This window comes from Equus przewalskii, chromosome X (genome assembly GCF_037783145.1).
Source record: "Equus przewalskii isolate Varuska chromosome X, EquPr2, whole genome shotgun sequence".
Classification (NCBI taxonomy): domain Eukaryota; kingdom Metazoa; phylum Chordata; class Mammalia; order Perissodactyla; family Equidae; genus Equus; species Equus przewalskii.
In genome coordinates this window covers 30,681,251-30,704,707 of record NC_091863.1, presented here as the reverse complement: position 1 = coordinate 30,704,707, position 23,457 = coordinate 30,681,251, and the positions used below count along the sequence as shown (strand labels likewise).

The window sequence follows — 23,457 nt, the reverse complement described above, 5'->3', positions numbered from 1 at the left end:
ATTAAAACTCAGGCCAGCACCGGTGGCCTAGTGGTTAAGTTCAGCATGCTCTGCTGCAGCAGCCCAAGTTTGGTCCCCGGGCACAGACCTACACCACTTGTCTGTCAGTGGCCATGCTGTGGCAGCAGCTCACATACAAGAAGAAGAAAACTGGCAGCAGATGTTAGCTCAGGGCGAATCTTCCTCAGCAAAAAAATAAATAAGTAAAACTTTTGTGCTTCAAAGGAAACCTTCAATACAGATAAAAGACAACCCAATGAGAGAACATATTTGCAAATCATATTTCTGATAAGAGACATATCCAGAATATACAAAGAATTTTTACAACTCAATAATAAAAAATAACTCAATTGAAAATGGGCAAAGGATCTAAAAAGACATTTCTCCAAAGATGTGCAAATGGCCAATAAGCACATGAAAAGATGTTCAACATCATTAGTCATCAGGAAAATATGTATCAAAGCCACAATTATATACCACTTCATACCCACTTAACATGGCTATAATCAAAAAGTCTGATAATAACAAGTGTTGACAAAGGTGTAGAGTAACTAGAACCCTCGTACATTGCTGGTGTCAATGAAAAATGATGCAGCTGGTTTGGAAAACAAGTCTGAGAGTTTCTCAAAATGTTAAACATAAAATTACCATATGACCCAGCAATTCCATTCCTAGGTATATAACCGAGAAGTGAAAACATATATCTACAACAAAAACCTATACAGGAACATTCACAGAAGCATTAATAGCCAATAAGTGGAAATAACTCAGACGTCCATCAACTGATGACAGGATAAATAAAATGTTATGTATCCATACAATAGAATATTATTTGGTAATAAAAATGAAGTGTTGATACATGCTATAACATGGATGGACCTTGAAAACCTTTTGCGAAGTAAAAGAAGCCAGTCACAAAAGATCACATATTGTATGATTCCATTTTTTTGAAATCTCCAGAATAGGTAAATCAACAGTTTGATTTGAGAAAAAAGCAGATTAGAGGTTGCCTAGGGCAGTGGGGATAGGAGGAGAAGCTGAGTGGAATAGACGAGTGACTGCTAATGGCTTCAGGGTTTCCTTTTGGGGTGATGAAAATCTTCTAAAATTGACTGTGGTGATGGTTGCACAACCCTATGAATACATTAAAACTACTGAATTGTATACTTCAAATGTGTAAACTGTATGGTATGTGAATTATATCTCAAAGTTATTAAAAAATGAAGAGGCAATATATGAAGGGACAATGGCTGAGAATTTTCCAGAACTGATTAAAGACACAAATCCACAAATATAAGAAGCACAACATATAACAAGCAGGATAATTAAAATGAAATCTACTCTAGACACACTATGGTGAAATTGCAGACAGCCAAAAACAAAGAAATCCCTGGCAATCAAAATTCAGAGGGCATTGTGAACACATTGAAAACATCACAGCATCTTAACTGCCAGAGACCAGAACTTCCGAACAAGGGACTACACAGAAGGTACCACTTCAGGCCTGAAATCTCTAGAAAAAAAACAAAACACTAGACAGTAACAGAAATCAAAGCAGTATTGTTCTGCCTTTGATTCACATTTAGACAGACAGGAACACAGCTTGCCTGATGGAAAACACAGAATGACTTAAGCTTGAAAGCTAAATGTTAAAAGCCCTTTGACACAGTAGTTTTAGTTAGAATCTTTAAGAAGTCATCTGCATCAAGAATTGGGAACTTCTCTGACTGCTGGAAATACTGATGAGGAGTTAGGTATACGTTGGTCAATAGGCAACAGTATAAATCAGAAACAGCTGTGCTATACAGGGTACCACCTTGCTAATTAAAAGCTCATGCTAAGATGAAGAGAAACATTAAGTCACAGTATGTTGCAGAAAAATTCTGAGGGTCCATTTTTCCTTCTAATTTCTGATTTAATTCTCTCTTCAGGTATCTGTTTATTCACGATGGGAAGGACATGATGAGGCATTCATTTCTTAGCTGTAGTAAAAGTATACTTACTGAAAACTGGCTTTGACTCTTCTATACACATATGATTCATAAATATTTAATTTAACAACTATTTGAGGAACAGCATTTTAATATGCAATTAAAGTGACAGTTTGCTATGTTAAGTTCTTTCTTCTTTACAGGAAAAGCACAAGTCCTTCAAAACAAACAAAAAAGAAATTCTAATAGCTGATTAAATGTCTACATCTGTCACTGTTTAATTTATCAAGAGTGCATGCAAGCTCTAAACAGAGGGAGATAAAGGTTGAGAAACATACACAAGATTTTATCACCCACATGAATATAAAACTAACAGATTATTTTAAAAAGCAAAACAGAAATCTTTTTAGATGTCAGGTATTGTACAAGTCCAAAATTATAGTTTCCTAAAAGGTATCTTTAATGTTAACAATCAGAGAGTTCTATGTGTCAGCACAGAAATGCATAAGTGGATCATTTTGACCTGTCACAAGCTGGGCACATTTCTCATTTTGTAATGTAAAAGTGGTAGAATTTTACCACCCTTTAGCCGTAGAAAGGCTGATTGTGAGGGAAAATATGACAATATTCATGACCAACCAAGTATCCTGTACATCAAATACTCAATCCTAAGAGGCTCTGCTGTCAGACTTGTAAAAGCTAAAACATATTTAGGTAGGAGCTCCTTTGAAAATGTGGGTTGTCCCTTCTTGAGCTTCAAATAAGCAGAGTTAGTTTCATGAAATTAAAAACATTTCATCTGCATTACTTCCTTCCTTCCTTCAGCAAATATGTATTAAGAATCTTCTGTTTGCCAAGAGTGTGCTCAATAGTAGTAAAAAGGGAATGGAGATTAAGAGCCCAGAGGTGCCCCAGTTATGCTGCAGGAAAGGCTCCCTCAGAAATACGTAGGATGAAAACAATCATGATATGTGCAGTGAACAGTACACCCAAACGGGCAGCCAGAGATGCTGGGGAAAGGGATGGATTAAGAAAACAGGCTTATCAGAAAAAACAAAAGAAACTCAAGGAACAAATGTGTTAGAAACTTTCAGCTAAGGATTATTTATCTCGTGATTTGCCAGCTTTTTAAAAATTTTTTCCCCACTTTATTGAGACATAATTGACATATAACATTGTGTAAGTTTGAGGTGTACGATGTGATGATTTGACGTATATCGTGAAACAAATACCACAATAAGATTAGTTGTAGTGAACACCCATCATTTCACATAGTTAACATTTGTGTGTGTGGTGAGGATATTTAAAATCCATTCTCCTAGCAACTTTCAAGTATACAACACAGCATTGTTAACTATAGTCACCATGCTTCACATTAGATCCCCAGCACTTATTCATCTTATAACTGGAAGTTTGTAACCTCTGACCAACATCTCTCCCACACCGGAGGCCCTGCCCAACCACCATAGTCTGCCAAACACCAAACTCTGCTTCCACGAGCTGCCATCTACTTTCAATCCTCGCACTTAATCATCCACGCTTGTCTGCAATACCATCACTACGAGTTCTTTTACCATGTTCTAATCAGGAACTTCTCACCTGTATCTGAATGCCCTCCAGACACTTCCTCTGACTTTTCAAGCTACTGTGAGGAATCTGGGGTGGGAGGGAGCAACTAATTCAGTCCGGAACCCCCAGGACTGATTTAGAAGCTCGGCCCACGCCCTTGAGGGTTCTCTTAAAGAACAGAAACAAGTATTTGCCATTCAGACAACATTTATTTGTATATTTAGGGAATGGGGAACTTTAACAGTAATGGTACCACCAGCCCAAGGCAGCAGAAAGATCACAACTTTGAAGAATAAATTGAGTTCTAGACTAGATTCAATCCCTTATCAACTGGGAGCCCTAAGTCCCATGGGTAAATCTTGATTTCTCTCTCTCGTCTTAGATTCCCAACTGATTGGTTCCTATCAAAATTATCCTGCTTGGGCAATAAATATTATCATTATCCTATTCGTCAACCCTATATCCTTGGGAAAGTTACTTAACTTCTTTTCAATGTTTTCTATTTTCTCTTCTGAAAACGAAGGTAGCAATAATTTCTAACTTGAAGAGATATTGTGAGAATTAGACGGGACAGTTTATGTAAAAAGTACTTAGCACGCAATGTTCTATATAATTATTAGTTACTATTGGTTGCAATGACTTAGGAGCATTTTAGGATCTTGGAACAGCTTAGGGCCACTGCCATGAAAAAACCATTATTTTGTTCTGCTTTACATAAATAGTTCAACTAGTGTTTATTGTATCCTAATTATCTATACTTTCACTTTTCATTATTTTAACTGGGTTCTCTCCTCCTCCTTCCTGGGTACAAGCTTAATAGATGTAGCTCTGACCCTCGTTATTTCACTCAATACTTTATTAAAGGTGACACAACTATTTAGACCATATGGAGATTTTAATTGACACAGAGCTATTCAACCATTTAAGCTAATAAAATGTCATCATTTAAATCCTAATTTAGTGTTACTTATAAGGATACAAGGGATACAGCAAGCCATATTTTTGATGGGGAAATATTTGTTGACAAAATTTACCTATAAATGACATTATATTTGTTATTAGGTAACATTCCATAAATGTTCTCTGATAACATTTCTTAATCATTGAGCAGGAACAGGATACATGTGTAGAACAGAATACAGAAAAATCACAGCCAAAGAGTATAACTTAATTAAGACAAAGAGTCACTTACAGTCATGCACGACATAATGTTTCAGTCAACAATGGACCGCATGGTGGTCCCATAAGATTGGTACCACATAGCCTAGGTGTGTAGCAGGCTACATCATCTAGGTTTGTCTAAGTACGCTCTATGATGTTCGCACAATGACGAAATCGCCCAATGACACATTTCTCAGATCACACCTCTGTCTTTAATTGACGCATGACGGTATTCTCTTGGTGCTTGTATTTCTTAAAGAAATTTGTGGGGCCAGCCCAGTGGCACAGCAGTTAAGTGTGCATGTTCTGCTTTGGCGGCCCGGGGTTCACCGGTTCAGATCCCGGGTGCAGACATGGCACTACACGGCAAGCCATGCTGTGGCAGGCATCCCACATATAAAGTGGAGGAAGATGGGCATGGATGTTAGCTCAGGGCCAGTCTTCCTCAGAAAAAAGAGAAGGATTGGCAGATGTTAGCTCAGAGCTAATCTTCCTCAAAAAAAAAAAAAATTGTGTGCATAGTTTAAAAAGCGAAGAGTTCTTCAAAATACTATCAGGCTCCTGCCTCACCCCTCTCCATCCACATTCTCACTCCTCTGAGGCAAAAATTAAAAAGCTTTTATCTGTATTTTGTTCTAGCTACTTATCTTCATATCTCTAAATGACATCCTTATACAGCTATTTGACTTTTCCATTTTAGGTGCTATTAATCTCCTAACATGGAAGATGAAGATTTAGCTCTCTTATAATCTCTCCATATATACACCTCCTTTTTCAAACACCCAAAATAGTTATATCACATATTTGACCAAAACAATATTGATTTGGTGAAACCAATATTTGAGCAATACTATGTGCAATGATTATCATTTCCTTTCTCCTCCTTTCTCCCCCCTCGAAGTTAATAATTGCCTTTTCTTTTTATATCGTTGTTTGGTTTCCTATTTGTCTCTAACAAATTCAGGCCAAAAGTTTCCAACAGACCTGCAAAACTCCTCTAGGTACAGCCAAACACATCAGGTAATCCTTTTTTTTTCCTCTTGGCAACATCCCAGCCATAGCTCTGCTTCAGTACTCACTGGCTGCCTTCAAGGCTGTCTTTTACCATCATTCTAGAAGTTTCCTGTGATTCCACCTGTACTAGAGCTCCAGGTTTTGAGATCCACATTTCCCCATTTCTTGGTTCATTCTCCCTTTGCAACGGACCAAAAGAAATGTTTTGTTTTCGCAGATCTTGCAAACTTACTTTTCTACTCTCATACTTGATAATTTCAAGTACTATAGAATTCTAGTTGATAAAGAATTTTCTCTGCGAATTTTGGAGGCCTTGCTCCATTGTCTTATAGCTTCCTAAGTTGCTATTCAAAGTGAAGCGATAATCCGTTTATGGAACCAGTTTAGTTTTTCTTCTTGGAAGCCTTTAGAAACTCTTCATTCTTTTTCCATCCAACAAGCTGGTGGGCCCCCTCGATCTGGAAATTCATGTCTTTCACTTGTGAAAAATCTTTTTTCCTAATTTTCCCTTCCATTTACTTTGTTCTCTTATATTGGGACTGACTACTGGACAGAGGTTGGACTTCCTCTAGTTCGTCTTTTCTCTTTTTATCAATCTCATTGTCTTTTGGTTGAACTTTCAGGGACATTTCCTCAACTTAATATTCTAATCCTTCTCCTGAATTATTTCTGCTATATTTTTAATTTCTAAGTTCTTTTTCTGTGCTCTGAATATTGCTTTCAATAATATCTTGCTTTTAGTTCATACATGTGATCACTTTCCTCACAATATTAACTAGAGATTTGAGCAGTTCTCTTCTGTTCCTAATAACTGTTTACTCCAAGTTCAGTTTTCCTACTTATTTTGTTATGACCACTGTCTTCCAGATTGGATGCTTCCCTCAAATTTTTTTTTTGCTGAAGAAGATTAGCCCTGAGCTAACATCTGTGCCAATCTTCATCCACTTTATATGTGGGTTACCACCACACCAAGGCTGACTAGTGGCGTAGGTCTGCACCCAGGACCTGAACCAGCAAATCCAGGCCGCTGAAGCAAAGTGTGCCAAACTTAACCACTACACCACAGGCCAGCCCCTCAGTCTTTTGACAGTTGCTGTTTAAGAGTCTCAACCTAAAAAGCTCATTGGGAACTCTAGGTGTAGGAGAGGGCTAGGCAATTGGTGGCCTTTACTGTCAGGTAACAAGGCAGTATAACTGCTTTTTCACTGGGAGGGGTTACCCCTACAAATGTATTTGTGGTTCTTTTTTGTTGAATCTGACAACCATAGACCCTCCTTCAATCTACCACTTGGGAGACGAGTGTGTCTGCCACTGTTCTTGGAGTTGAGCTGAGGAAGGGGCTATGTGGATGGGGGCGGGGGATGGGATTGGGGTGATGTCTCACCATTCAGCATGTAATCTTGCCGTTTTCAGTGAAGTACCTCATCTTTGCCCTTGACTGTGTCTTGGTCCTCAAAACCCAGAGCTTCTTTAATTCAGTCTGTCAAGAACATGAACACTAAGGCTTCTACTAAGGTCTGGAGGGCCCATGTATGGAAACTGTCGATGTTCCTTCCAGAACCTCTCAGACCATTCCTATTGATTCTGTGAACCCATCCCCCAGTGTCCATGTGCTTTGCTTCTAACAACTCTCACCTGCAGCCTTCTTCAGAGTCCTACTTTTGGGCCACAAGAGCCAGTCTGGCAACATGCCAAAAGAGCCGGACGTATCTGGAAGATTACATGCCTATCTCCTAGCTGTAGTGAATTACTGGTGCGAGAGTATGCCTCTAGTCAAGACAAACTTTGAGATGTAATTTAGACTCCATAGCTCCCCTAACAGGATGACACAAAGGCTGGGACTTAGCCTAAAATCACACCTTTGCTTGGCTTCCTACCCTTCATTGTTTCCCCCACTCCCATTCTGGTTTCTCCTGGGAGCACGTCCTTAATGAAGCACTTCCACATAAATCTACACCTCAGAGTCAGTTTTTGGAGAACCTGGCCTAAGACCATCATCTAGTTGCTTGGGTTTGGGAAAGGATCCAGGAGTCTAACCACTGTACCAACCTTGCAACCAGTTCTGTTTTCAGACCTGACCCAAACCCCCACTATCACCAAAGGTTTCTAGAACTTCTAATTCCTGAACCTTTCTAACGTACCAGGAAGCTGAGACTCACAGGCTTCTGGAAGTTTGGGACAATTGTAGAGCATTTTCCTGTGCTGTCATTTTTACTCAATTTTAAGTTAAACTTCAGAAACAACTTGAGCTTCACAGAGTCGAGTTTAGGCTATTCTTCCAAATGTCTTGAGGTACAACTCCCTCTCCAGGTGGTAGTGTGTACTTTAGCAGAAAAGCATGCAGAAGTCTTAACTGACTTCAATCTCTCGAAATTAAGCTCTAGAGTCAGACGACTGTGGGTTCAACTACTTTACCAGCTGTATGATGACAGACAAGTTACTGAACTTCTCAGTCACAATGTTCTCCCCTGAAATGAATATGCTTATCACAGTGCCTGTCATACAGTTAAGTCCTATCCTTTGAGTTATTTTCTAGGGGTGATAAGTTCACGGTACTACCACCATATGCCTTCACTTAGTTTTCACATTTCAGAGATATTTGGCCAGGGTTAAAGGTACAGTCTAAGACAGCGGTTCTAAAAATGTAGTCTCCAGGTGAGCAGCAGCATCACCGGGAACTTGTTAATAGTGCAAGGTTTCAGGCCCTACTCCAGACCTACTGAACCAGAAACTCTGGAGATAGAGCCCAGCCATGTGTGTTATAACAAGTGCTCCCGGGGATTCTAATGCACATTCAAGTCTGAGAAACACTGACCTAAGTCCACAAATCAGAGAAAAATATAACAGACCCCCATGGAGACGAAGGCCAAGACCTAGAGCCAGTTGGTGTTGTACTGAGGGTTGTAAGCAGAACTAGTGAATACACATAACTTAATGATTAGGGACAGGAGGAAGCCATAATTAAACCTTTATTAGTAGCGTAGGTGTAAATATTAAGATCATCATGTTATCAACGAATATAAATAGGAGCTAAGAGCTAAAGAGTAAAATGTAGATTTCAGTTTGTAAAACTGACAGTGAGTCTATACCACATGGTCTTGAATGCAAATAGAAAAGTGCATTAATGCAAGAAAAACAATTTCTGGGCCCAGAAGCTGAAGAAACACTTGAAAGAATCCTTAATTTTATTAATCCTTTTCTGAAACAAGCTACCAAATATACATGCCCTGGAACGTTTGCTGAGGAAAACTCATTTGAAGTTGTCACCTTGCCAGAGACACAACTATTGAAATTCATCTGAAATTCTGAATTAGTGCCATGCAAGCAAATGATCTTTAGAAGCAAAGAGAACTTAAGAGCCAGAAAGAGCTTCTTGAATCCGCCACTCAGATTCTGGGAGAACAGAGGAAGAAACAAACATTCCAACATTGCCTGCACAGCAATTTACAGTTGCTTAAAGCTAATTAGGTGATTTACTCTGAAGAGTACAAATGAGAGACACAGGAAAGCCAATTCCTAGAATAAGTCCACAAAGAGCCTGAAATTTTAGAAAGAGAAAAGAACAGTCCTTTTCCTGGAAGAAGCAAAGTGCAGAGGGTAACTTGCACAGGTTCGTGTTTCAGGGGTGATGACCAGCCACTCAATTTACTTTGACACATAATCTCTCTGAGCTGCTCAGCTTAATCTCCTGCATGGCAGAGCAGATGATATTTCCCTCCAGCCCTTTATGGCCTCTGTGTGGAGAACTCAAAGCTTTGCTGTAGTGATCAGGGACAGAGCAGCTCTGAATACCACCACAGGGAATATTAGGCTGAATGCCCACAAAACATACCTATGTTATTTAGCCAATGCAGAGTCTCACTTCACATCAACACTTGAAATACAAATAAAATAATGGCCGACTTATACAAAGTCTTTGTGCTAGCAGACCCTCTGCTAAGCACATTACATGCACATTCTCAGTGGATCTTCATAACACACCTATAAGGTGAGTGCTCCTTGTATTGCATTTTGCACATGAGGAAATGAAACCTCAAAGATGTTAAGTAACTTGACTAAGGTCAACCAGTTACTATGGTGGAGCCAGAGGATTCAATCCTTGCTACCTGACTCTGACAGTTCTGTTCTTAACCACGATGTTTTAATGTCTTCATTGAGAGTGCAACCTATTTCAACAATCTCAACTTGTGATACATGCGCAATTCTCTTTGCCTCACAAGAAAAGAAGAGAACATTTCAAGATTAAATGAGGGAAATGTGCATGAGGACACTACTTCCTTTCTGGTTGAGCATTGGATCTCTTCAGCCTTAGATAGCTATAAAGTCTGTTAGGAATGTGGCTCCCTCCTAAAGTCATTGTATGAGTGGAGATTCAGCTGGTCCCTACAGTGCTTGCTTTGAGATTGGTGATGCTTTGGTTGCTATGGACACCAAATTTAAACACACCACTGAGCACAGGGAATCTATTCCATGCAAAGCAATGGAGCCAGCAGATGGGCTCAGTAACAGCTAACTGCACATAATGCTATGACCAATATTTGTTTTGCCACCTCTCATTTAGATGATTCTCTCACCCGTGAAGTCTGTAAGACTAACTCTCATCTGGGAAACAGCTTCTTTATGGCCCAGGTAGCAACACACACACTTCAACGTGTCAAAGTCATTCATTTGTCTGAGTTGTTGAATGGGTAAAGCTATCGAGAAAAGGAAATCTGATCTTACACAAAACACTTCTTTGTTCAGCTTGCTAAAAGAAAGAATGGATCAGATGACTTCTTGAAAATCCAGTTTGTCTAAGTGGCTAGCACCCCAAGAATAATGAGCCTGTTAACTTGGTAGATTTCCCTAGTAACTAAATCCATAAAGAAAATAATTAGGAAAAGACAAGAGCCACTTAGATACATATAAATAATGCATGAGAACATGTTTTTCTTTGGAACAAACCAAACATCCAAGGTATTGTACTTAATTAATGAATGTAGGTCAGAGATCAATTAGTAAAAGTGAATCACAAAGAGAAACACTTACTTGGATACATCATGGACTGTCAGCAAGTTTACCAAGAGATTATCACCACATGGGGATATTAAAGGACCTCCCTGCCACATGGCGGGAATCCATTGTGTAGGAGTCGGTCATATGGCAAACATCACTTATTAAATTAACCAGCAAAAATGAAATTAGCCAAGTTAATAATTTATACAATCTATCGTTTTCACATTCAAAGGTCAATAAATATAGTGAAATTCCATTAAAACAACCGCCTTATAGAACACTGGGAGGTGAAGTTACTGTCAAAATAAATAATTCAGTACGTTTAAAAGCATTTTCATTATGCATATTTCCCCAATTTATTTATTCAGTAACAAAATTACAAGCCATGCTCTCTTCAAATAATTATAATACAAATAATAAGTTTAGGTTTTAGTGGAATGTATATTAACAGATGAAAAGGTATAAACAAATTATATCTAAGGAAATCTGGGTTATTTTGAGTAGGTCTGTTAAATCACTGTATCAGGAAAAATTTAAAAATAAAAAGGAAAATGTCTAAGCATAGTCAATTTAAATAAATTCAGAGTTGGAGGCAGCACTACTTTATGTAGCATGGGTGAATTTAACTGAATGATGCTAAAATGGGTGCGGTTCCATGAGCATAAAGATCATTTTTTCTATCTGATCTAGGAATGTCATAATAAAGTGTCTCTTATTGTTATGAAATAATTTAAAAAATTTAAGACCGCTGGAACGTGGTCTATTTGCACCTTTAATAAACCATGTGTATATGGTACAAAATTATATTTATCAGAAAAAAGAAATCTGTGCACTCATTCATAGACATTAACAGAGGCCTTAAAACCGCAAGGAGATGTGCCAGGCAGTGAATCTTTCCTTTAGCATAAACTATGAACTAGAGAGCTGATATTCTGGCATTCATGGAAGAAATCATTTCAGTACAAAGAATGAACAATGAAAATCACGAAGTTTTGGGAGATCAAATGTACTGATAGGCAATCCCATAAAATTAAGGAAAAAATAGTGATCTAGAGCTTTTTACTCATGTCTGCTCAATGAACCAGCAGCAGCATCACCTGGGAGCTTGTTAGAGATGCAGTATCTCGGGCCTCACCCCAAACCTAATGAATCAAAACCTCATTTTTAACAAGATCCCCAAGAGATTTGTGTGCACATTCAAGTGTGAGGAGCACTAATTCAAAGCCCAGATTTGGCAACCAGCCTGTGGGGGATGAAACCCCATCTCTGCCACTGACTAGCTGTGTAACCTGGAACAAGTTCTACAACCTCTGTGCCTCATTTCCCTCACTGGGTAGGATGGAGATAGTAATGGTGCCTATGTCATAAGGCTGCCAGCAGTATTAAATGACATAATATATGTAAAGTGCTTATGACAGTGCACGATAAGTGATCAATCCGTGTTAGTTCTTATATCTTCTTGGCAATCACAGGGATTGAGGCATCACACATCCTGATTTCAAACTATATTACAAAGCTATACTAATTAAAACAGTATGGTACTGACACAAAAGCAGACACACAGACCAAGGGAACAGAATCAAGAGCCCATAGACAACTCCCTAAATACATGGTCAACTAATATTTGACATGGGAGCTAGGAATACTCAACAGGGAAAGGACAGTCTCATAAATAAAGGGTGCTGGGTAAAGTGGATAATCATGCAGAAGAATAAACCTGGACTCCTATGTTACACTACTCACAAAAATTAACTCAAAATGGATTAAAGACTTAAAACCTGAAACTGTAAAACTCCTAAAAGAAAACATATGGAAAAAGCTCCTTGACATTGGTCTTGGCAATGATTTTCTGGATATGACACCAAAAACACAAGAAACAAAAGCAAAAACTCAGGAAACAGGATTGCATCAAACTAAAAACCTTCTGCAGAGCAAAAGAAACAATTAACAAAATGAAAAGTCAACCTACAGAACAGGAGCAAATATTTGCAAACCATATTTTGGATAAGGGATTAATATCAAAAATAAATAAAGAACTCACACAACTCAATAGCAAACACCACCTCAATTAAAAAAGGGGCAGAAGAACCGCATAGACGCTTCTCATTTTTGTTGGGTTGTATGAGTTCTTTATATTTTGGATATTGACCCTCTATCCAATATATGATTTGCAAATATTTTCTCCCAGTTGGTGGGTTGTCTCTTCGTTTTGTTGATGGTTTCCTTTGCTGTGCAGAAGCTTTTTAGTTTGATGTAGTCCCATTTGTTTTTCTCTTCCGTTTCCCTTGCCTGAGGAGATGATATCAAAAAATGGGTAGAAGACATGAACATTTTTCCAAAGAAGATATACAAATGGCCAACAGGCACATTAAAAGATGTTCAACATCACTAAATATTAGGGAAATGCAAATCAAAACTACAAGGAGATCACCTCATACCCGTCAGAATGCCTATTATTAAAAAGACAAGAAATAACAACTGTTGGAAAGGATGTGAAGAAAAATGAACCCTCATACACTGCTGGTGGGATTGTAAATTGGTGCAACCACTATGGAAAACAGTATGGAGATTTCTCAAAAAACTAAAAATAGTAATATCATATGATGCAGCTATTCCACTTCTGGGTATTTACCCAAGGAACATGAAAACACTAATTCAAAAAGATATCTACACCCCTATGCTCACTGCAGAATTTTTCAAAATGACCAAGACTTGGAAGCAACCTAAGTGCTCATCAAAGGATGAATGGATAAAGAAGATGCAGTGTGTGTGTATGCATGTATACACACAATGGACTATTATTCAGCCATAAAAAAGATGAAATCATGCCATTTGTGACAACATGGATGGATGTTGAGAGTATTATGGTAAGCGAAATAAGTCAGACGGAGAAAGACAATTACTGTATGACTTCACTCACATGTGGAAGATAAACACACAGATACAAAGACCAGATTGGTGATTACCAGAGGGGAAGGGAGTGCAGGGAAGGCAAAAGGGGTAAAGGGACACACGTGTACAGTGATGGATGGCAACTAGACTTTTGGTGGTGAACATGATGCAGTCTACACAGAAGTCAAAATATAATGATGTACACCTGAAATATATAATGTTATAAACCAATGTGACCTCAATAAAATAAGTAAAAAACACAGTAAGATATCACCTCACACCTGTTAGCATAGCTGTTATCAAAAAGACAAGAGAGAAGTGTTGGTGAGGGTGTGGAGAAAAGAGAACCCTTATGTACTGTTGGTAGGAATGTAAATTGGTACAACAACTATGGAAAACAGTACGGAGTTTCCGGAAAAAAATAAAAATAGAACTACCATATGATCCAGCAATCCCTCTTCTGGGTATTTATCCAAAGGAAATGAAAACAGGATCTTGAAGAGATATCTGCATCCCATGGTCATTGCAGCATTATTCACAATAGCCAAGGAAGTAGGAGGTCATGAGACAGACCTTGCCAAGGGATGCCAAGGGGCAGACACTTTGGTAACCACCCAACAGCCATTCCCCTCTTCTTTCTTCTCAGAACTTGCACCCAATGACAGAGGTTAGAACTGAAGGAGACTAACCTTCCCAGCCTCCCCTGAAACCAGAAGTGGCCAGCACTGGGCCAGTGACCAAGCGCTGGGTCATCAGGCAGAATGGAAATTCTTCAAGGATAGAATGTTCTACATGATAAAAAGAGGCAAGAAAAAAGCCTCAGACCATCCCTTTCTACTTCAGCTGTATGGGGACACAATGTTTGAAATGGCAGCAGCCACCATGCAACCTTGAAGAGTGATACAGCTCACACACCAAGAATAGCTGAGGAAAAGGAAAGGCTTGGGTTCTGATGACTTCCCTGAGGCTGAACCAATCCTGGAATGGCCCAGCTTTACACTGTCTGTAAAGTGAGGTAATAAATATTCCCATTATTTAGATCACGTTTTATTGAACATTCTGGTATTTGCAGCTAAAAGCACCCCCACTTATACAGCTGCCAACCACCTGCCTTAGGAATGAGCTGAGGACCCAATTAACAATCTAATAGTTTTTTAAATCATGTTAGGAAGATAGATTCCTTGTATTGGGTATAATTTTCTATGTGATGTTCAGAATCACTTTTGATTTTCTGTTAGCAGAAGCAAAAGGGAATAACAGTGATTTCATTAAGCAGCTACCCTGTGCCAAGCACTACACTAGGCACTTTATCTAGGCTGAGTCATCACAGCAACTTCCAGACCAGTCCCTTTTGGCTGGGAAAATAAAATCCCATCTATATTTTTTCAAATCTTATTTAAACAATTTAACATTTCCTTTCATTACAAATGCAGACCACAAGCCACGAGTAGTACTTGTGACTTTGCCACCTATAGAAATCACAGATATATTCATATCACACTGCAGTTGTTGAAGATATCTCGAAATATCATTGACCCTCATACATTTCAAAAGTACCATAATCCTTAAGCCTGCTGCAAAATCTTATTTAATGTGTTAATAAAGAAGCACATACGCTACTGCATTACACATTTTTTTAAATGTTTTCGTTACTGAATGTCGATATAATTGGCTTCCTTTGTAATCCTGTGTGCTTTATTTTATGCGTCTAAAAATGTTATTCTAAGAGGTACTGTAGGTCTCAGCAGATTTACAAAGGAGTCCTCGGCACAAAAGGGGTTTAAATTTCCTGTAACCAGTCCCCCTTGTGACCATTCTTAATACTGTTCAATCCACTGTCCATGCAGAAAACCAGAGTGATCTTTTTAAAAGGTAAATAAAACGAAGACCTTCCCCTGTTTAAACCTGAAACAAATGCAAACTCCTAAGTTTGACCCACCTGGCCCCACAGGATCTATTTTACCCTGCTCATGGCTCCTTCCCAGTCTCAAACTCCTCTGTCCCGCAGCCTTCCCTCACCCTGCTCCAGCCATGCTGGCCACCTTCCATTTCTTTGAAATCTCCAAGCAGTTTCCCACCTTGGGGGCTTTGTCCTTGCTATCCCCTTTGCTTGGAAAGCCTGCTCTTAAAGCAGCCACTTCATTTTCATGCTTCAGTGAGGAGCCAGGACATCACCTCCACAGAGAAGCCTTCCTTACTAATGTATGCTAGGCAGCAACCCTCCCCTTGCCTGCCCCGCCCCCAGTTATTTCCTGTTTACTTCCCTCAGAGCACTTCTAACAACATAATTATATTGATTTTTGTTCACTACTAAATCCTGGCATCTAGTAAGGAGGCCTGGCATATGTAGAAACCTGACACTCATTGAATGAGTGACTAAACAACAGAATAAGTGAATGAAGAAGCTATTATTAATCCACTTTACAAGTGAGGAAATTGAGGCTCAAAGATGTTAAATTATTTGTCCAAGGTCACCCAGTGGCAAAGTTATTATTTTAACTATGCTCCCTAGGCCTCCCCTTAATCCCTCCACCATTTTTTCTAACTTCCTTTTCCCTGCTACATTTCCACCAATCTGGAAAGCAGAATAAACCCAAATCAAGCTTTTATGGTGTGATTTCTTGGGACTTCAGTGCCCCATTGCTCAGATATATGCCTAACAAAACCTCAAAGCTACTTCCTTTGAGTATTTCCAGGAGGGCCAAATTAAACAAAAATATATCAGGGCTAGCCTGGTGGCACAGCGGTTAAGTGCACACGTTCCGCTTTGGCAGCCCAGGGTTCGCCGGTTCCAATCCCGGGTGCCGACATGGCACCGCTTGGCAAAAGCCATGCTGTGCTAGGCGTCCCACGTACAAAATAGAGGAAGATGGGCATGGATGTTAGTTCAGGGCAGTCTTCCTCAGCAAAAAGAGGAGAATTGGCAGTAGTTAGCTCACAGCTAATCTTCCTCAAAAAAAAAAAAAAAATATATATATATCACCTGGATAGAGTGGTTCTGTCTCTGCATGTCTGTTTCTCTCTACGTGCACACGGATTTTCTTCATCTCATGCACATAAACACAAACAAAATCAAATGGAAGAAAATTCAGAAAAGGGTAAACTAAGGAAGAAAAAAATTAGATAAACCCGGGGTAAATGCTAAGTAAACAAAAATACATGGATAAGGCACTGTATGCAAGTTTATGTGGACCACAATTCTGGCCATATGCTTCCTAGTAACCAACATAAAGTGAGAAACAGTCAGTTACATGATATATTCTGAAGATTTAAAAAATTCAATCAATTTCCAGGAGGAACACAACTAGTTCTATTTCTAAGTCCTGAAAGAAATTCCTTTTGTGGGTCCTCATAATGAAAACACGGTAGGATATAGTAATCAGTATTCTAAGCTACAACCTTATAAATATATCAAGCTTCATAGAATTGTGTCTTATAACATACCTTAATAGACGTGGCTAGTATAATGCCAAACCCTATGCAGTATTGTATTGCCTTGCTAGTCAAAGTGTGGTCCTTGGGCCAGTAGCATCAGCGTCATCAAGGAACTTGTTAGTAATGCAGAATCTCAGGCTTGCTGAATCCAAATCTCTTTTATTAACAAGATCTGCAGGTGATGCCTATGAACATTCACGTTTAACAAGCACCAGTCTAACGGTTAAGCTTGATCTGAGGCAAAATTTGTAAGAAACTAGCATTCATTTAGTTCATTCATTCAACCAATATTTACTGAGACTGGCGGTAGGAAAGGATTTTTTAAATGTGACACCAAAAGCACCACCATAAAGGAAAATATTGATAAATGAGACACCATTAAAACTCAGTGATAATGCTAGCCAGAGAGTGGACAACATTTGCAACACCACCAAACAAAAGGCAAGTTGAATACCTAAATGTGTATCACGCACTGTCCTAATGCTGGGAATACAGCAATGAAACAAACTCTCTGCTCTTATGGAGCTTCCATTCTAATCGGTGAAGACAAACAAAACAAGTAAAATGAAACAAGAAAGGGGCATAAGTCAGGGGACAGGGTTGCAATTATAACAGGCCTCAGTGAGGAGGCAACAACCCGTACGAGGTCAGGGAGCTAGCTATTAAACTAGCTAGGGGGAAGTATTCCAAGCAGAGGGAACAGCAGGTATAAACACCCTGAGACAGTAGAATACCTGAAACAGCAAGGCCAGTGTGGCTGAAGCAGAGTGAGCAAGAAGCGGAGTAGCTATGCAGGGGACCAGATCATGTGGGACCTTGTCAGCCATTTTAAGTATCTTAGCTCTAACTGCGAGTGAGATGAGAAGCCACTGGAGAAAAGGTAATAGGAAGCCATTGCAGGATGCTGAGCAGGGAAATGACATAATGAAGTGTTCTTAAGAAGATTGGTTTCTCAGAGGTACGTGGAATGGCTTGACTGAGAGACTCTAGCTCAGAGGATACTGCACTAATCCCAGTAAATGGCGATTCATTCATTCAACTATTAGGTGCCAAAGATGTGCCAAGTAGTGTGGGGAGGATCTAGCCTAGGGTGATAACTGAGGGAACTGCCAGAGGAAAGGGAATACAAATGTCATTGGAGGGAAAGAAACCCAGGACACAATGACAGATTATTTAGAGAAATAACAGAAGTTCACAACTCACTTTAATCAAGGTTTGTGAATCATCTACTGAGGGCAAAGCCATATGCTGGCTAGGACATGGGAGTGGGGATGCTGCATAAGACTTGTATATTCCCCTCCAAGGGCTTCCAGCCTGGCATGCTTAGCCCCTGCCCTGCACCTTTCAAGCCTGAACTTGGATTGCCGCAGCCGAGGCCACCCCTGAGACAAGCTGATTTGCTCAGGTTAGGAGCTGTTTTTTAACCCTCAGAGCTTGAGCTATCTCCTGGGAGCAGGGGCCAAAGCACCTCAACTTGATTAGTATAAACAGAAAGATCCGGTTTGGCAGGAGGGCAGAAGAGAGGTCTTAATAAATGTCTTTGTGGATCAGCATTGCAGACTGGCCCTGGGCCACCAGTTTTGGGGCAAGAAGTCCTTCTGGTCTGTTTCCACCTGTATGACCTGATGGGTCTCCCACTCTTCCCCATTCCATTCTGGAGAAAAAGCCCCAAGGCATGGAAAGGGAAACAAGCAAGTCTAAGGAAAACAACTGGGGGAAAAAGAACAGATTTGAAAATTGCCTATTGCCAGACTGCAAGATCTGAGGCGCAGATGCAAATATAATGCAAATGATATGTAAATAGCCCTGTGGCCTTCTAAAAGGTTTTATACAACTGGAAGGGCCCTTGGGAAACTGCTAGCAGATAAGTGACTCAGAGGCAGAGAGAACTATTTCAAGACAACTTTGTCACACAGACCTTTGCTGCCCTGCTAGCACAGTGCAGTCTTTAGTAATCTTTTTTTCTCACTTGAATCAACCTCACCTGCTATAAATAAAAAAAAAATCAAGTCTGCCTCTGTAGAGGTTATCTAAGTTAATTACACTTTTAAAACACTGTGTACCTTTTTTTTTTTTTTCAAATGCCTCTCACCCAAATAAAGCCAAGTTAAATGTGTCACTTCCTCCCTAGAACAGTATTTGCCTCCAGTGGGTTATGAATGAAAGTGACTCTCTTTCAGTTCTAGTTACTATGATCCTTTGGAGGATTTTTTTTCTTACTCCACAGGAACTGGTACATTCTCTTCTAATATCCACACGCTGTATTTGAAGTGAATCCAGAAAAAAAACTCATATAGTTGTGAAATCTAATTCACTTCAAGGAGCCACTGGAAAGCTATTCATTAAGAAAACCTGCCCCGTCAAGCATGCTGTCCTCTTGACAATCCTAACTACACATTTTAAAATGAAAAACGCACATTCAATTACAACAGGGTAAAATTCTGTCTACATTTGTGTATTTAAAAGAAGACACCTCCATCAGACATGCATTTTATAACAGCCATGAGATGAACCGAATAGTAAGCAACACGGTAAGCACATCAGACCTACAGCTGGGCAGTAAGTCTGGGTTACAGACCCAGGGGTCACAGAAGCAACTTTCCTCCACATTAGTGATGGAGACAATGATAGTATCATCAGCCCCCAAACTTCCACTACTTTGCTAGTACTCTAACATTCGAGGATGCTTCAGCTTTTGACAGAAGAGTCAAAGGAAGGGAAATCCCTTCCATTTTCAAGGGTTTTTTTTTTTTTTTTAACCTTATTTGAAACGGCCTCCAAACTGCTACTGGGCGAAAAGGCATCTGGGGAGATGCCACGGTTAACGTAAAACACCAACAAAGCGCAAAGACTCGGCATCCCAACAAATGAGAAACTGAAAGAGAGACGGGGGAACACGGACAAAAGGAGAGAAACCTCAAGAGACTGAAGAAACGACAGCGCCCAAGAAAAACAAAGAGAGACAGCGAATAGCCAGGGGCGCTGCTCCCGGGGCTGGGGGTCCCGGGAAGGGCTGCGGGGCCGCGCGCGGCGAGGCGGGGCGGGGCGCGGCCGGGCAGGCAGCGAGCGCCCCCTCGCGGCCGGGGCTGCCTCTTACCTCCTGGGCGAGTTTCTGCTTGAGCACCAGCGCGGCGCACAGGTAGCCTGCGCGGCCCACGAACAGCTCGTCCGAGCCGCACTCCAAGAAGGAGACCGGCGCGCAGACGGCGCACAGAGCCCGGAATTTGCCCAGCGGCTGCACGTAGTCGGAGCGGCCCAGGGCGTGGTACACGAGCGTGGCCACAGCGTACACGCCCGCACCCCCGAGCAGGAAGGCGGCGCGGGTGTCGGCGTCCGGCTCGCCCCACTCCTCCGCGCGGGCGCACGCGTCTATGAGGCGCTTGGCCGAGCGCAGGTAGCGCTCCCGGGCCGCGGCAAAGAGCGGGCTCTGCGAGACGTGGTAGAGCATGTAGGCCACCCCGGCCACGCCGCCGTACAGCCCACCTTGGCAGCTGCTGGCCGCGGCCGCCGCCCCCCGGGCCTCAGCGCCGCCCCCGAGCGGGGGCAGCTCCTGAAGGATGCGCTCGATGGTGGCGGTGACCAAGGGCGCCACTGCCTCCTCACACTGGCCCGCCAGCAGGCTGCCCTGGTAGTCATCGAAGCGGTTGGCGAAGCAGCGCTTGGTGTCCATGCTGCTGCCCGTGCCCCTCAATGCCGAGCCGGGGTCCGCTTGAGGGCGCGCCCTGCAGCCCCACGCACCGCCTCTCGCTGTCCGAGGCACTCGGGATGGCGCTGGATGCGGCGGGGATGGAGCAAGGAGGCTGAGACGGGAGGTGACAAGAGGAGGCGGGCGCGAGGAAGAAGCTCGGAGCCGATTGCCAAGTGGGGCACCGGGCTGCCGCGAGGCTCCCGAGTGGCCCCAGCGAGCGCGGGGGATGCGCGTCGTACGCCCCCCTCCCAGAGGCCGCGCCCTCCCCGAACCCGCCCCCTCCTGCGCCGCCGCAGCTTGGCCGCCTCTCCACCGGGCAGAGGTGATCTCCGGCAGGACCCACGCGGGGCCCGCGCCACTCCTCCCGCCCCGCCCCCGGCTCCTCCCCTCCCGGCAGAAGGCCAGGGACGCGCGGGACACTGATCCGGAATGCTGAGTCTGGGCATGCATACACCTGACGGTGGAGGTGAAGACCACGAGTCTCTTGTATACTCAAAGTGTGGTCCTCGAGCCAGCAGATCGGCATCACCTGGGAGCATGTTACAAATGCAGCATCTCGGTCTTCGCCCCAGACCTACTGAATCAAAATCAGCATATTTAGCAAGATCCCCAGGTGATTCGCAGGCACATTAAAGGTTGAGAAGCCACTGAGCCAGTCTAGAGTACTAGGGAAAACCTGAGCGCCCTCCTGAAACTTGTTTTTCATCTCGGTCGCTTTGGAGTGCTCATTCTGAATGTTTCAATCCCAAAGATCTGAGGAGTTTGAGTGTATCAAGTTTCATGCATAAAACGGTGAAATGCCCCACTGAGAAAATCTTTCTTGGCCTTGATCGTGTTGTTTTTCTTGGAGTATACAGGAGTAAAAATTCAAAACCACACCAGGTTAAGGTAAGAGAGTGGGGGTTCTTTCTCCTACTCTAGAGACCCCTCTCCCATGCATGCCCAATAAATGTCTTGAGGTTATTAACTGGTTAATATAAGGGTAAACGCACGCAGCATGAGATTTTAATTTGGCTTTTTTCTTACTCTTTTCTGAATGTTTTTGGTTGCTTCCTTCCCTCCTTTTCTTCTCATGTTTTGTCCCTTCTGCTTTCCTTCCACAAGTGTTATTCAGGGTTTCCTATGTGTCCTGGACCCTGGAAATAGATGGATAAACAAGACAGACATGGTCCTAGACCTCCTGGAGCTTACAGTCCAGTGGGAAAGACAGAAAATGAACAATTAACAGAATGGCCTTTCTTTTGCTCAGCTGTTTTAAAATCATTCTACCTTTCCCAAAGTGTTGACCACGGAAGGTCAAAGAGGTCACCTCTCCCCGGGGTATTTGCATTTTGATGGGGACTGTACAAGACACCGAAGAATAAGCTCACGGAAAGCTTTCTGACACTGTGTGGGGAGAGCAACTACTCCACTTACTTGAAAGGCTAGTTTTGTTTGGAGGCAATTTTTTTCCTCAAAAGTGTTAATTGTCACCTTTATTTGGAAGCCGAGATTAAATAGCCTGCCCCTCCATCCTTGCTTGATGCATTCTGGAAAAGGAGCTCAGTTTGCCAAGATTACTGCCAGGACTGACACATCCACAGAGTAGATGGTATGGCCTCCATCCTCCTACAATGCTGCCAAAACAGGTTTCTCTTTAATTATAATAAAAAAGCTAAGTCCACTTTGGGGCAGGGAGCTTGATGGCTTAAGGGCATCAAAGGAGCAGCTGGAATGGTCTGTTTCTGTCGGGTCTTCTTCCTCTTCCGTCAATCACAGTAGGCAATGGGAGTGATTTTTGTCCCTTCAGACAGGAGACATGAAATGCAAAACTTCATGGGCAGAAATGAAGCCTAATTTCACTTCATTCCTCCGCACCTCCCCCTTGTCATGAATCTAGAGGCAACTCTGTTAATTCTGACTCTGGTTATCCTTCCACACAGCCCAGAACCAAGGTAGCACCAGCAGCAATGATAGGGACCTGGGCTGACTGGCTTCAAAATAGAATTGTAAGCGGGTCTCCAAGAGAAGGAGCCCTGACTTTGCCCAGCCGTGTCATTCCTTTATTGCCCCAAAATGCTGCATAACAAACAACCATAAACTCTTGTAGCATATAACAATAAGTTTATTGCTCGTGCATCTGGGATGTAGGCTGAGCTCATTCATGTGTCTGGGGGTGGGCTGGCTGTTGCCTGGGGGGACTGAGGCGACTGGGCTCTAGTCCACATGTCTCTCATCCTGCAGTGAGCCAACCCCAGCATGCTTGCGTGGGAATGGCAGAGGGGCAAGAGCACAAGGGGAAACATGAAAGACTTCTTTAGATCTAGTCTCAGAATTAACACACTCTTGTCTGCCTTATTCTGTTGGCAAATCACAGGAGGAAATATAGGGTGTCTTTAGGGAATGCCAAAGTTACATGACAAAAGGTGTATATACAGGGTGAGGTTGAAGTATTGGGGTTCCTAGAGGTTTCTCTTGGACAGTGATGCCAACAAGTAGAGCAAAGGTCACAAGATGGATATAAAGCAGCATGATTTGGAAGAAGCAAGAGGTTAGGGGTATCTAGAAGTCGCCTTAAACTCGCAGGACAAATTCACCCTGTAAGAACTAACCTATAAAATTCTTTCCCAAAGACCTCACCACTTTGTCTCTTGTACAGTCACCTGTCAAAACTTCAGCTCAGAACATTCTTCATGAAGCCTCACCTCTAATTGTCATTTACTTAATTCACAAGCAGTGTTATCTATTTCAATATCATGCCTCCACTAGAATACACTGTCCATGAGGGTAGGA

General features: G+C 41.8%; 1 protein-coding gene across 1 annotated transcript in view; it reads right to left on the bottom strand.

Moving 5' to 3' along the window:
- Positions 1 to 21,010, bottom strand: part of LANCL3 (LanC like family member 3) — a 94,836-nt gene extending 73,826 nt beyond the window's left edge. The window contains exon 1 of the mRNA XM_070606310.1: positions 20,095 to 21,010. Coding sequence (XP_070462411.1) covers positions 20,095 to 20,667 — 573 coding nt within the window. The 5' untranslated portion in view covers positions 20,668 to 21,010. The remainder of the gene's footprint in view (positions 1 to 20,094) is intronic.
- Between the last annotated feature and the right edge of the window lie 2,447 nt (positions 21,011 to 23,457).